Below are 16,190 nucleotides of genomic sequence, written 5' to 3'. Positions count from 1 at the left end.
GTTAAAAATGTATATTATACTGCTTTTAAAATAGAATAAAGGCAGAAATAATCAAAAACTTATATCAGTTTGTAGCCATAGAAGTTTGAAATATTATCATCATCGTCGGGTTGACAACCGGGATCTTGTCCCGACCTCATACAACAATTCTACCCAAAGTCGACGCTCGCTATCCAGTTGCCACCCCAAGGTTTCAGGCGTCCTAGTCTACGCCATCTCTCCAGCGTAAACATTGTCTGCCACGCTGTCACCTACCATAAAATATATTACAAAGAAAATACGAGCTAGGCGTAAAGCCCACCGGAGTCTGTTGATCTAAATTTTTGTCACAATATCAGTTTGAGGTAGATTGCACAAAGTTCATGATTGCAGTGTTTGGAATCATCATTCCTCACAGAAGGAGACAACCATTCTCCGCAAAACTTTCCTCTCGAACGCCTAAGAGATCGAATCATTTTGTGAGTATTGGCAGAACCATTGCTCTGTACAGCAGCAGCTTAGAAGTTATGATAAGGTTTCTGGATGTAAAAAGCTTGAGATGTGTATATCACCATATGCATCAATATAATTTACCAGTTAAACTTAGAAAGTTTTATTTTCGATTTCGACATTTCGGAATCTTAACAACAAATGTATATACAGCTTCTCACATTTGAATCACTTTGTATTTTTGAAGAAAAAATTCAACATATCTTCAAAATTTGGATCTTTACGATATTTATCGGTTAAACGATTATCGTCAGGCGATAGCGTTTCGACTTCACGAAAGACAATAATCTTCAAACCGAAAGCGTGTACACGAAAGCTAAAGGTGCCATCTGTCATTAATTTTCAAGTGTAAATTAAACAAATTGAAGTCAAAATGTTTTGGAGCATTGTATTTGTTTGGTTTAGGAAATTTCTTGAAAATGTACACAATTTCCCATAGAATAAAAAATAAAAGTTAGGAAAATTGGTTACATTTTCAAGTTATCGAACAAGAATTATCTTTCATGGATTTTGTTTTGACATTTAAGTTATAGTATATTTTGTATTAAATAAAGTAAACATAAAATAAATAATTTTCTGTTACAGCCCATTATTATACATTGGAAAAAATACACATAATATCCTTTTAATTCAAAATAATATTTTTCCTGTTATTTCTTTTTATTAAACTAACTACCTATTTTAAAAATGTCTAAATACACAATACCAAAAAAATAGTTTCAGCTACTGCACTACTCTTCCATGGACATGACTTCTTTGAAAAGACTATTATTGTTATTGATTTTAGGATAAGAATAATTTATGAAGGCTATTAAAAAAATGTACTGTCAAGAGCTTTCAATCGCAAACGATTACGCAAATTCGATCAAAGGATTTTTTTTTAATATTGTGCGTGCAGTAAGGAGATACCAATGTATACTGTTTTTGACAACACGTAGCTTAACATTAAGTTCGGAATTGGACTCAAGGGTAAATTAATAAGAATTCCTAGAAGTGCGGGTATTATAGTTGAATAGTATTTTAAGTTTGCTGTATTTATAGGATTTATGAAATTTGTAGTCATGTTTAGAAATATGATACATTATATTTATTTAAGAGAACTTAAAAAACTTTAATCGTCTTTTGTCCCTAATGTATCCGGTTTGATTTTCGATAGAAGTCAAAAACAGATAAAATGACTTAAAATGTGAACTTGCGTTTATTACAGTTGTACCATAAAACCCAACTTACGCCTTAAACGCGGCTAATATCATGTATTACTTTTTATCGTTCTAGATATTAGAATCCGATAAAGCTAAATTAACTCTTAAGTCTAAAAACGTGTGATTTGAAAAACCTCAAATCAGCCAAATAATTGTTCCTAAGAAGCAGGACTAAAACAAAAATTTTAAAGAGCAGCTGTTTCAATTACACGATTATTATTAAAATGAATAAATAAATCGTAGTTGTAAATTTTTGTAAACTTAACTTTTAACAGATCCGAATCACCCTTATAATATTTACTTCACCTATTGATTTTTATCGGTATTTTAATACAAATTATAATTGTTTTCAGTGATCATCATCCAAAAGCTTAGTTCAATTAAGTTTAAAGTTTTCTGTTATAATAGCCATGTGTGTATGTTGTTTTTAAAAATAGATCTTATTTCGTAGAACAGATGACTAGACTTTTAAAGAGGTGAGTGTACAAACTCATTGAAGTGCATGGTTTATGTATGTGCTTTAATAGGAAAAGCTACGTTGATATTTTTTAACCGCTAGCTTCAAATTTAAACTTAAATAAATTATAAGTTAACTTACCGCTTTACGTTTATCAGCTTCCGATACCGCTGAATTTGATCGATGTCTGAATAAATCCATCACTTTGGTCATTGGTGAACGTGTAACGTCCACTCTTCGTACTGCGGTCACTGTGTGGTAGTACTGGAACAAAATAATTATTGGTAAGGGAAGTATGCAGTGTATTTAGTAGTAAAAATTTACCTGCGCATCACTGCCTTGATGTGGATGAGCTGAACCATCCTTCAGCTTTGGTGTTGGAGGTGGATGTCTGTGTCCGATCAACCCAGTGTTTTGCATTGCGGTCTTCATCGTTGCCATTATACCACCACCGGCTCCAGAACCACTATGATTACTTCCAGTACTACTGTTGTCACGTTCCGAACCACTAACTGTTTTACTTCCGGTCGCAGATGATGGAGCAGTTAGAGTCAAATCTTTGACTTTTTTCGATTCTGATCTGCCTCTTGGTCGAAATACGTCGAATATTGTTGGCCGACGATTAGGACTTGCAATTCCATGCACTGTCGACTGATTTAAAACTGGCGAATCTTCACCACTTCGCCTCCGCTCTAAAGATCCTGACCGAGGTGCTACGCGTTCGGTACTGCGTGACATTTTCTCCTGATTGCGATTGAATTTCTCAAGTTTTGCAGCTTCCCGTTCCAAACGACGTGCGGTTTCACGTTCAATTTTACGGACTTCTTTTTCGTTCCGTCTAAGTTCTTTCTCTTGGCGTCTGGCTTCTTTTTCAAGTTTTTTCGCAGCTCTGCGGGCTTCTTTGGAATTTGGTTCCGCTGGAGCACTCGCTGGCCGAGATCCACTAGGAGTTTTTCCATCATGATCCTGAAATACAAATATAAATAATCACAAAAATATTAAAATAAGTCAAATATAATCTAAAACTACTAATTTACTTAATAATTAAATATTATAAATGCTTTATATTATAAATGCAAAATAAACTACTGAACCGAGAAAGGGCTCAGGTTTTTGATTAGGTTAAAGTGGCTGCAGATTCAGAATTCACGCACTTACGCCAAAAGAAAATGACCATTGTGATTCACTGGGATTATCAAAAAAATAGTCTCCCAGATGAAGTTTGTGTCTTAGTGAAAGAGTAGGGCAAGTGCAGGTATACCGATGCATGTAGCTATCGGTATACCTATCTTCTTCCTTTCAGGTTAAATAGGTATGACGGTTCCATTTTTAGCGAGTTCATCGGCTCTATAATTTCCTGTGATGTCTCTGTGGCCCGGCACCCAACGGAGGTGAATGTTAAATTGCTGCGCGATCTCAATAAGAGATGAATGGAGGGCCGTTTGAGATTTGGTTGAGACACCGTCAAGAGATTTAATAGCAGTCTGGCTATCAGAGAAGATGCGGATATCAGAAGTTGATATCACGTTTTCTCTAAGCCAGGAGACAACCTCTTTGATCGCTTAAATTTCCGGTTGGAAGACGCTGCAATGATTAGGGAGGCGGAATGAGATGCTTAGATTAAGCTTTTCTGAGTACACACCACTACCAACTCCCTCATTTGTCTTGGATCCATCTGTATAAAAATTAATGCTTTTGTCATCATGAGTTTTTTGTCTTCCCATTAATTTCTGGATGGAATGGAAACCTGGAATTTTTTTTCCAAATATGGGTTTTGAAATTATGTAGTCTATGTACTTTGGTATAGAACCAAAGAGGTTCAAAATGATGGAGTGCAAAACATTGTTGTTGGTCCATTGAGATAAGGCGTTGAGTCTTATAACTGTACTCGCTGCCACTTGTTTGCTGAAGATGTCGAATATGTGACTTTCTCCAGTGCAGTTTACCATACTGCAACCCCTTACATAAGTATTGGTCGGATGACCGATGTGTATAGTAAATAGGTTATGCGAGGTTGAAAACCCCATTTGCTTCCAATGGCTTTCTTGCAAAGGAAAAGAGCTATTGTAGCTTTTTTTAACTCTTTCCTGAATGTTAGATTTTCAACTTAATTTTTAGTCTAATATCAAACCAATATATTTGGCTTCATTCGTAAAAATTAGTGGTACACCTTTTATTATAGGGGAGTACAATTACTGGGATCTTGTATTTTCGTGTAAAAAGGACGAGGTAAGTTTTTTGAGGGTTAATACTAAGTCCGCAGTGATCAGCCCATCTAGTGAGCGTTTTTGAGGAGTTTTCTCAGTGTATTAGCATGTTCTCCTGTGACGGCGACAGCAACGTCATCTGCATGTAGCTTTCCCTCTCAAGGGATAGTAGTAGTTCGTTAACCACTATGTTCAACACGAGAGGAGACAGAACACCACCTTGCGGATTGCCTCTACCGACCGATTTTTTCGTACAAAAATCCCCCATCCTAGAGTTGATGATCCTGCTTTGTAGCATTAGATTAATCAACTCACAGAGTGAGTATTCGGTCGTCATAGCAGAAATGATAGCGGATGTATCAACGTTGTTGAAAGCGCCCTCAATATCCAGGAAGGCCACCATAGTATATTCCTTTTGCTCTAGGGAGTATTCCATAGTTCTTACCAGAGAGTGCAAGGCTGTTTATACCGGTTTTCTTTTGCAGTAAGCATGCACTTTGGTGAAAGAAATCGCCGCAATAGCGTCAGGAGAAAATTCTTAATATAGAATTCGCTTTTTAGAGTTTTGGATGCAGCTTATTTTCTGTAGGTCAAAAAAAAAATATTTTGGAGAGAAAATAGTTCTAATAGTGAAGAAGAAAGAGAGGCTTTTAAAGCAGAATTCTTATCCGAAGGAGGTAATTGATAAGTTATTTGAAAATCATTCGAGAAGAGAGTTCAGTTGTCTTTTCTAAATATTTCTCAATTTCATAAGGTCAGAAGTTTTGAAACTAATATTTTAATAGGAACTTAACATTTTTTGTTTGTTTGGAGTACTACGACCATTTGTATATGTACATTTTTTTAAAGATTAAACTCCGTAAAATGTATTTGTACATAAAAATATTGAGAAAAGGTAAAATATTATACTAATTAAGGGATCAAAAATATCATTCAAATGAAAACTTAAAGAAAGTAATCGAAAAATATTAGTTTAAAAGCAAAAAATAAATGAAAACTTAAAGTAAGTAATTTGTTAATATTTTGTTGTGAATCCATTTTTTATAGTGGTAGCACCGCAAGCAATGTTTTCAATAATTCCTCAACCACGACTCATAGCGCATTTATGTTTATGTTTTTTGCTTTCCAAACCTATTATTGAAATTCCAATAATTGAATGGAATCTCACCGTATCGAATCATGATGTTTTGTAGTTTTCCCCATGATCCATGATATTTAAGAGCCAAAGTACAGGACCAACTCCAAAGTAAAAAAAACAGCTCCCGACCACAAGACTGAACCAGTGTATTTTAAGTTATATATATCTATATATGCATACATGCACTAAACAAACAAAGATACACGCTAGACAAAAACGAAACATTTTCCGAGTTCAATTAATCCATGGATAAAAGAAAAAAAAAACTTACTTGGAGCTGAATCTAGCAGTAAAGACTATTTTGAATTAAATCGGTAGATGTTCTACATTTCGAAATATGGTAAGAAACAAAATATTTTCCACAACTCATAAGAGGGCTATTTTGACCGAAAAGCTCGGGGCAAAATTGCTAAAAACAAGCCAACTTATGGCCGTGGCTGGGCTTTCAAAATGATCCATCCGCTAAGTCAAATTTTGTCATGCTTAGGTTAGGTTAAAGTGGTTGTCCAAGATGAAAACGGACACACTTAGGCCAGTTTAATGGCCCATTGGGATACCACATGAATTTTGAGGCTTCCTCCTAAGCTCAATGGAACCAGCTAGAGTCCCTTACTAAACGTGAGAGGTTGATTATGCTGATATGATTTAGATAGTTTAGATCGTTAAAGAAGAATTCTCCTAGGTAATTCTTGTGTTTTCGAGCCAGAGCAAGGCATGTACAGAGAAGATGAAGAACTGTTTCCTCCTCTTCCTCGTCCATACAGCTTCTGCAAAAGTCATTTGAGAATACGCGTAGTGGCGTTATGGTTATGACACCTATTATCGAGCTTATATGCGATCTGCTTACAAAGAGCAAGCACCTTGAACGTTTTAAATCTAGTGTTGGACAGATGTTTTTTGTGACCTGGCACGTGGTGATGTTGTTCCTCTTCTTTATAGCGTCTTGCATAAGCAACAGTTTTCAAGTAGCGATTGGTATGCTAGGGATGGGCCGCACTGTACCGTTCCTGGCGAGTTCATATGCCTAGCAGTTACCTAGGATGTCTCTATGTCCCGGCTGGCACCCAGCAAAGGTGAATATTAAATCATTGTGCCATCTCCATTAGAGATGTTCGACAGTTATGGACTGTTATAGAGTTTGTAGTCCAGAGATTTGATAGCAGCCTATCTGAGAAAACACGTATGTATATCAGATGTTGATATCACGTTTTCTTGAAGCCAGGACAAGAATTCTTATCGCCAAAAGTTCCGCCTGGAACATGCTAAAGTTATTGGGAAGGCGGAATGAGAGACTTGATTTTAGTCGTTCAGAGTACACACCTTCACCAACCGCATCTTTTGTTTTTGAGCCATCTGTATAAAAGTAAATAGACCCATATTCTAAGAATGTTATATCCTCCCAGAAAGATCTAGGAGGTAAAGAAATCTGGAAATTTCTGTCGAATTGCACTAGGTTCTAGAGTAGAGGGGATAGAACACCACCTTGGGGTGTCCCTCTACTAACGAATCGTCTGCCAGAAGAGTTGCCCAATTTTGGCTATTTTTAAGATTTTAGTCGGTATTATACGAATAAAGGTCTAAATTTTGGAGTCTAGTGTCAATTTCTATACCAGCTAGATTTTGAAAAGCCCCGAACGGCACCGATTCAGTTGCGATATTTTCCTCATTTTGCACTCTACGTAAGCGTGTTGATGTTTTAATAATCAACAATGTAAACGTCGTGCAAAATTTAGTAACAATATAATTAACTATAAAATGAAAGAAGGGCGCGATGAACATTCTTAACAAACATGCACATTGGTTTTATAGAGCCCTTCCCGCCAATTTCTCGTAGGCGCCAAAATAAATTGTATCGTAAACTACAAATCAAAAGCTTACTGATGGTCCTTGAAACAACGTGTACAATGTACAAGGCAAGACAAAAGTCTTTAAGGCTCTATGAGTTAGAAGCAAATTTTAATAATTAAGTTGTCTTTCTAATTGAAAATGACGGTCATGATAAAATTGCGTTAAGGGCTCGATATATTATTGGTGTGTAAGACCAAACTGAATATATTTGATAGTAACACAAAACACGAAATGCCCGTGAATTATCAAAACCAGTGTTACAAAAAGAAAAAACCAAACAAATCACCCATTACATATACACACGTTCTTATGCAATCAAATGTCACATTTAGTACTCGTAGTCGCAAATCAACTAAACAGAGCTTTCAAATATTACACCAATATGACGTCAACATATCGTTAATATCAATGTAACTATATCGTTAATATCAATGTTACTACAGACATGGACATTAAAATAGACACAGAGACAGTTGCTAAAAGTAAACCCAAATTAAAACAACAATATGAATTAGAAATAGTTTTAATCGTTATCAAAAAGTTAGACTTTCTTATTTAAAATAACATGGGTTTTATTTTTTTTTCCTTGTTGATTATTTGGAGATGAACCGTTCTTTAAGCAAGACTGTGTTTTTGGCGGACATTAAAATAGAAACGCATTGGAACACAGAGCTTAATATTAACTAGTATCAAAAATATTAGTTTTTAATATTGTTTTTTTCATTTTTATGAAACAATAACTTCACTTTAGGAAGTAAATTAAAATTATTATAATAATATTACAATTAATTCTAAGGAAAATATGAGTCGCGGTAAGCATTGTTCCCTAGAAGAGAAAGCTATCATTTTAGTTCTTTAAAGTGAGGGAAAATCTTTAAGGGAAATAGCCAGAATAATGAGCAGATTGATTGCAAAAGCCATTTGACGGAAAAAACCAAGCAAAACAACCCTTGAAGACTTAAAGATAATTTGCGCTTCAAATAAAGATCATTACAAGTCTTTAAGGGAAATAAAAAACAAATTACAGCTTTCAATAACTTGCAGAACTGTTCGTAGAAAACTTGTTGAAGCTAACTTGCTCAGAAGGATCGCAAGAATGGTTACCTTTCTAAGGAAAACAAAATATAACAACGCGGTTTATATTCGCCCACTATCATTTTGATTGGAGTGGGTCACAAGGAGGCACAATGGTTTGTGGATGGACGAAACAAAGATACATTTGTTCAGAAGTGATGGCAGACAAACCTTTAGAAGGCTTAATTTAAAAGAACTGGATCCCAAATACATCTAGAAAACGGTCAAGAATGGTAACGGTAGAATTATACTTTGGGGTTCATTTTCATGGTATGACGTTGGACCAATACATTTGATTGAGGGAAAAATAGATCAAAATATGAAGGTGAATATCACGAACGATATGATGTTTCCTTATGCGGACGGAGAACGTGTCTCTCAAATGTGTTCTTTAGTAGGACAACTACCCTAAGCACACATCCAAATGTGAGTATTTTAAGGACCAAAAAATCAGCGTATTGGAGTGGACATCCTGATTGCCTGACTTAAATCCCATAGAACATTTTGGTGGAGATTTAAAATGGGAAGTTGGGAACATTAAAAAAAAATAAAGCCGAACTGTGGATGGTTCAACAGGAGTGGTACAATATTTCAATTGATAGATGCCGCCGTTTATTTGACTCAACGTCCAACAGATGTCACACTGTAATTAAAGCTAAGAGCCAAGCTACTATATATTAAAATAATTTTTAAATCCAGAATAGCTTTGCATTTAATTTTTTTTTTTTAACTTTGTATCTATTTTAATGACCATGAAATGTCCTCTTTTTTATACAATTATGAATTTTAAACATTTTATGTTATAATTTTACTACAAATAATGGGTAATTTTAGTTTGAAAGAAATAAATAAGAAATTGAGGACCAAACTTGAAAAAAAACGTTTTTAAGTCAATACAAAATTGAATTTTGTGTTTCTATTTTAATGTCCATATCTCTATATAACAAGCATCACATTTTTGTCAGTTACCTATTTTACTAACGACAATTATACTTAATACTATATGAATATACTCTCTTAAAAAGTTTTATCTTAAAAGCTTTAGTATAATAAATACAAATATTAATAACTGTGTTAAACCTAGCTTGTAAGTCACTTGTGAGTTTGCCTTCAAACAATATCGACGAATGACACGCTTTCATTTTGACTCACTTTCAAAAATTTAATCTTCTTATAACAACTCAATATATTAATTTCCAGACTTAATTTAGAAGCTTACTTAGATCTTTTATATAAAGAAGACCAACCAAGAAAAGAATCAACAAGTTAACAGAACAGACGACTAATCATAATTGCTTAAAAAAGAGAACGATTATATAGTTATGCAACATAAATTTAACAAGTCCCATTGTAACTATGCTAAATTCGTGCATTTGTTTCGGGAAATATGCTGAAAAAAGAACTTTTTGGACATACAACTTTTGCAATTAAAAAAAAACTTACATCCTCTTCTGATGGGGCTTCCGTTGTTTCATCTTTAATCGAATGATTTGAAGCCGGTCTTTTAATCCAAACATCATCAAGATGATTTATGAAACCTCCAGGCGATTTCAAAGAATTATTATCACAGTTTTCGAGCGAACTACTACTTATCACTGGCGAACGTATTTCAACCAGTGATTTGTCGAAAAACTTTTTATCCATATGAGGAAACCTACCGGAACTTCTCTGGGAAAATAATGTTTGTACCGAGGAATAACCACCCGATGTACATGGGAAACTAATTGTGTGCGCATTTGACTTTGAATCCATGGACTTTAACTTTTCAGCTTCTGGTTTAAGCCTTAGAATATCTTGGCTTTCAAGGGCTTTGGTTACTGTGAATTTACCCCGGTAAATAGTCTTTTCGGGGCTTGGAGATTTGGGGGGAGCTTCTTCTTCATTTATTCTCAAATCGAAAATCCTATCATCAATAACATTTTGGGGTTCTTCTTTAGGTGACATAAACTGTGCCATTACTTCGGGCGGTAAGATTGCCGGAACTGGAGGAGGTGGTGGTGGTGGAGTAGGGGACCGTCTGTCCATAACATCAATAATAGCTTGAATGTTGCTGGTATTAATTATGTCTATTTTTTGCATAAACTGTTGGCGAAGACGTTCTAATTCACGGAACTTTTCAACATCCCCACTATCTCTGTGCGGCAATGGCGGTGGAGGAGGTGGCGTTGGCAAAAGAGGCTTCTCTATTTTTAAGTCTCCGTTGTGAGTAAATTTATCACCGTCCTCCTCATCTTCTTCCTTACATTGAGAAAGTCGACGTCTTTCGGTAAAAGGCAAGAGAAAAGGTCGCGTTGCTGGGAAATCATTATTATTCATAGACTCCTTGGTTATTAAATTCGGCGACAAGTTGATTGCTGAAATAATTTCCTCCTCATCGTCGCTATCACTACTACTCACGTATTCGATTGAATTACGACTGTAATGGGGAAAGCAGACGGCACGAGGACCAGGTACTTCGCTTGTCGAGGGTTCTTCACTACCGCTTTCCGAGTCTGATTCGTAACCATCTTGATCTAAATTACCTTCAAAGTTATTTTCGAAGATGTCCTCAGCAATAGCCAACGGAGCTTTGCGTTGTTTTTGTGGGCTTTCATTATTTTCATTTGATTCCGCAGTTGTCGATGATGGACAAAGTTTGCCATGGTTAAGGGAGTCGATTACTTCAGAATTTGTTTCCATTTAAGGGCAGTTGTTTGCTTTTTACAGGTATGCACTTAAATTTGGTTTTAATGAATTTCTTTTAAAAAAAGTTTAATACTTGGAATTTTTCTATATCTTATTCTATTTTGTACTTGAATATAATCACATTTGGTAACACAATTTAGTTTGAAGTTGTATAACTTTCAAAAAACACGGAAATATATTCATTTGAACGACATTGATGACAAAAGTTGATGCCTGTGCAACAGTTGGAAGTAATATAACTGTTTCTAAATTAAAGTAAGTAGCGATGGTATTTTTGATGAGAAAATGTTCTGCTTAAAATATGTCTGAAAGGAAAGCGTAAAATTTGATTACATAATTGTTAAAATTATATGGCATGGAAAACTTTGTCGGTATAACTTTTTCACTGTGGTAATGAATATTGGTTTCGTTTTCTTTTAGAAAATTTAAGCCACAATTAAACTGATTGAGGCATGCTACAAAATTAATACATAATTGGTTTGGTAAAAACTAAAATTTGACACAAAATTATGCAAACTGACTAAGAAAATCTTAGATTCAACATGACTTCAAAATTAATTATAAATCCTAATAAGATGCTATTTTTGTTACTTCTTATGCAGTGAGAAGCAAAACTACGGTTGTAAGTAAAAAGCAATTCCTTTCTTAAGTTGTATTATTTATTTATTATAAACGATTAACGTGGAAGAGAAAGACAAATCATACTTAGTAACGAAAAATAATCAAAATTCAAATTGTTGTTCTTGACCAATTTGGCACGTTTCAATTCAAGCTGTGATAGTATCAAACTTTAAGGATCTTCTTGAGAGTGATATTTAGTACAGTAACAAGATATAATGAGTTTTTTTTTTGTATTAGTCACGAAGATAGAGCTCCAGCACATCTTCTATTCATTAAATAAAAAGAAGTCAGCAGGTGTCGATGGTATATCCAACATTGTACTACGACGAAGCTGTGGACATTTATACCACTCTGTTTAACAACGTTCTGAATAATGCATATTATCCGGTCCGTTAGAAAAAAAACAGCTGTGGTACAAGGGAAAGGACAACTCCAATCCGTCAAATCTCCGGTCGATAAGTCTGCTGCTGAAATTTAAAAATAGAGCTCTGTCCAAGTGGGCTGAGAACAAAAAAATAAATCCGGATAATCAGTTCGGCTTTAAGGCGGGACATGCCAATATTCATGCTTCGTCTAAGCTTGTTTCTGATATCCAGTCGAACAAATCAAAAAGACAATGTACGGTTGCTTGTCTGGTTGACTTGGAGAAGGCCCGTATGGTTAGGGGGTCTGTATCTAAAGTTAAACTGACTTGGCATAAGTAGACCACTGTTGTATATGCTTTCTGACTAGCTTAATGGTAGACGGTTTACTGTCAAAATTGGCAATGTAACATCTAACAAAATCTTTGATATTAAAAATGGTCTTTAATAGAGAGCGGTTAATTCGCCGATCTTATTCAGCATTTACATCAGTGATCTGATAGCAAGTCTGACTCAGTCAATAGCGTACGCCGACGAACAAATTGCGTACAGAACGACCTCAAAAATTGAGGTTATCAAGACACTTTTGCAGGGTGACTTCGACAAGATTCAGCGATATTGCGATGACTGGAAACTATTCTGTTAAGGACTCCGCTGTATGGCTCCTCAAGGTATGGGAGAAAGAACTGGAAAAATCTAGTGACCGTTCGGCCAATTCGACAGCCACTGGCGAATAAAAGTGAAGTATAGTACCTTGGCATCTGGTTGGATCAGTACTTGTATTTCGACAGACATATGAGTGCAGCTCTGGCCAGAGCTAGGGGAGCTTTTTCCCTGACAAAAGGGTTGTTTTTAAGAAGTCGTCTTGACAGCAGGGGGAAGGTGATTTGTTACATGACCCTTATCCGGCCTATGATGATTGCCTATGGGTCCCCGGTATGGTTCACGTTGTCCCATCTCAGATGGAAAAGATTCGGGTGTTTGAGAGACAATGTCTTCCACGTTGCCTTGGACTACACAGAACACCTGAGTCGGAGTTCAAACATAACTATTCTAACCAGATTCTATACAACAGAGCCAACATAAACAGAATACATAATTTCTTTCTTAAGCTTCCGATAGCGATGTCGTCGACTAACAGCTTAATTTTTGGGGCTTAAGGTTTAAGTAGCAACATTCCGACCGAGGCTTCATTCTATTTAGACAATAGAGGGCTGATACATGATAAGAAGGGGGTTCCGCTAATCTACTAAGTCAGCCGTAAAACTGTAGATAGGCGAGCCAAGTGCCTTCGGTTCAGTAGGACTATTTCCGATAGGGACCGAAGAGATAGGGTGAAGCAGGAGAACCAGTTTTAGTGGCTTCCAATTGAGAATGTCATTTATCCTTAAGAAACACAAAAAAAACAAAGGTTACTGTTGCTGTTCTTGTTTGTAAGTAGTTTTAAGTACTTTAAAGTAGTTTTAAGTATTTTTGGTTAGTTTTAAGGAGCTTAAGTATTACAATGGGTTTCAGTTTTTTTATTTAGTTTTAAATTTTATATAAAATAAAAAATAATGATAAAGAAAACATTTTTTTTTAAATTTTCTTGGTTTTAGATTAAATTCTTGTTATTTAGTATAAAAATTGTTCTTAGGCCGAAAAGCAGTAGTTATAACATAATGGATTAACTCAGAGCACCCGCACAGGGCCAGTAAGATATTTTTTTTAAGTTTTTGAAAATAACGCTAGTTTTTTAAAAATTTGTGTCTAGCTTTAAGATAGCTTTAAGATTTTAATACAATAATAATCATTTCGGTAACATTTTTAAGGTTTAAAAGCAACATGTTTTGCTTAACTGTTTAACTTTTGGTGATAGTCAAATTAAGAAGAAATTCCATATTCTGCGAATACTTTTCTAAAATTAGGTCAATCATGATGAGTGTTCTATTGCTAACTTTTTAATAGACATTTGGGCTAAAAATGTTCTTTCTGAATACTTTAATTTTTTGTTTACATATGGGATTCTAATTTATTTTAAATTTGTAAAGAAAGAAACCAATTTAATTTTTACAATAGCTAATAAATTTTAATTAAAAGAGACAATTTAAGTGCAAACAAACATATGTATATGCATACAGATTCCTAGACATTGACAAAATAAGCTGTACATTATTATTGAGAACAACAGAAACTCTCAATGATGACTTCGGCATTAGAAAATATTAAAAGCTTTTATTTAATAAGTACAATGTTATAAAACAATGAACATTTATTTAATTGCATTACAAAAATATTTTGTCACACTGTGCTACTGAATTTAAAAATATTCATTTCTTTTGAAGTAAGTGTAGCTTTATGACTATATAGAAGGCAGAAGTGGCGTAACCCCAAATTCTAATAATTGAGAAATTCACGGTTAAAGAAAAACATTTGTTTATTATTTGTTTCCTATTTAAAATAATGGCTAATAAACTTCAGCTATGACATATCTGGAGGAATATATCTTATTTTAGATCTTAATCTTGTCTGTGTGATTTACTAGATTTTGTGTGGCTTACGCCACTTCTGCTTCTTGGATACAGAAATAATTTTTAAAAATTAAGTTGGTTACCCCAATAATTAAAAATACAAATTATTAATTTTTTTTATTATGAATTTCTTAGTACAAAATAGTAACAAGTTATGAGTTAAGACTGCTATGAAACTATCACTCTTCATTATTATGTTAGTATTCAACTAAACTAACGTGTCTGCCTGCAGAAACAGTTGTCAAGTTCTTATAAAAGTCCTGATAACTCGGGAGAATACAATTTAGTAAATCGAGTAAATCTTTCTTTTTTTTCGCTTCACTTACAGCATTTCCTTTTGGAAACAGTAATTCGAGATCTGTGATTATTTTAGATGTTCTATTTTTAATATCACAGTTTCAAAAAGCACGTCTTCGTTATTGGTGTACTTGTTAGAAATTTGAAGGGGGTCTGTTTCAAAAATTGAAGCCATTAAATTTTAAGCCATTCCACTCTCTTTATAAACATTAAAAGATTGGATTTGTTATATTTCTTTAAATTTGTTTCGTCGAAAACATCACAGATCTATCCATAAAAATAATTTTAAATCGATCCTTCTTTCTTGCTGCTGCTATAACCTTATACAAGTCCATAGTCGCAAACATTTCTTTTAAACACTTCTTTTGTTTTTCGATGAACCAATCTTGATCACAAGTTAATTAAGAGTTGCTACTCAATAGAAATAGGTGATCAATTTTATTACATTATATTACATTACATTTCACACTACTCAGCACATAAATGTACAGAGTAGAGCGACTTGACTATGTAAGGTGATAACAGCAAAAGACGATAATACAAGACAGAAGAACAGAAGATAAAGAATAACAGACAGAAAGAACAAATGAAAAAAGCACGCGGTAGTCTTCGAGACGGTCCCCATCTGTCTACTAACCACGCTCTTTGATGCTTTATTTCGGTGATCGATGGGAACCGAAGCTTTATCAGTGACTAGGCCGTTGCCTGTGATCAATTTTAATTACAAGATAGTCACTATGCAAAACAATATATTGGCACAAAACGGGCATCTTAATATTCCTATTTTGCCCACCATACTGGTCTATGTACATAATTATATTTGAGGCATTCACAAAATGTTTAATATAATGCAATAAGCAGCTGCCAATTTCTTGGGGACCTCTTGGTCCAACCGACTCATCCCAAATATACATGTAAGCTTTTTTCTTTATCAAGTCATAGATACCTAGGCAATTTGTCCAAAACTGCCTCTTAAAATCGCACACACCAAATGAAATGACTGCAGTTGGCAAGGTTTTCATAAGATCAAATGCAATTACGGAAGTGTCATTAGATTTCTTTGCTTTTGACGCATCATCTCTAATGCCATTTCCAGCCGACTCCGCTTCTCTAGGATGCAGTTCATGTCTGATTTAGCTTTCTGTACAAATTTGGTGCAGAAATGGCGTATGTGTTTAGAATTGACGCCATCCACTACTGCTCTCAATGCCTTAGATAATTTTTGGTCCTCGAAAAATTTCAATGAAAAATTTCAAGTTGTTCTTAAAATCACAGTTTCTTTCTTACTTTTAAATTTTAA

General features: G+C 34.6%; 1 protein-coding gene across 4 annotated transcripts in view; it reads right to left on the bottom strand.

The window, feature by feature from the left end:
* Window positions 1-16,190, bottom strand: part of LOC129954180 (uncharacterized) — a 169,465-nt gene that overhangs the window by 88,878 nt on the left and 64,397 nt on the right. For 2 of the 4 annotated variants that reach the window (XM_056067917.1, XM_056067916.1), the window contains exons 2-4: window positions 9,859-11,405; window positions 2,473-3,114; window positions 2,290-2,412 (exon numbers count right to left, since the gene is read on the bottom strand). In XM_056067917.1, coding sequence (XP_055923892.1) covers window positions 2,290-2,412; window positions 2,473-3,114; window positions 9,859-11,094 — 2,001 coding nt within the window. In that variant the 5' untranslated portion in view covers window positions 11,095-11,405. The remainder of the gene's footprint in view (window positions 1-2,289; window positions 2,413-2,472; window positions 3,115-9,858; window positions 11,406-16,190) is intronic. The other 2 variants (XM_056067919.1, XM_056067920.1) reach the window with 1 other exon arrangement.

The sequence above is a fragment of the Eupeodes corollae genome, chromosome 1 (assembly GCF_945859685.1).
Source record: "Eupeodes corollae chromosome 1, idEupCoro1.1, whole genome shotgun sequence".
Classification (NCBI taxonomy): Eukaryota; Metazoa; Arthropoda; class Insecta; order Diptera; family Syrphidae; genus Eupeodes; species Eupeodes corollae.
Note: the sequence above shows the minus strand (reverse complement) of the source record. Positions and strands in the feature narration are given on the sequence as shown.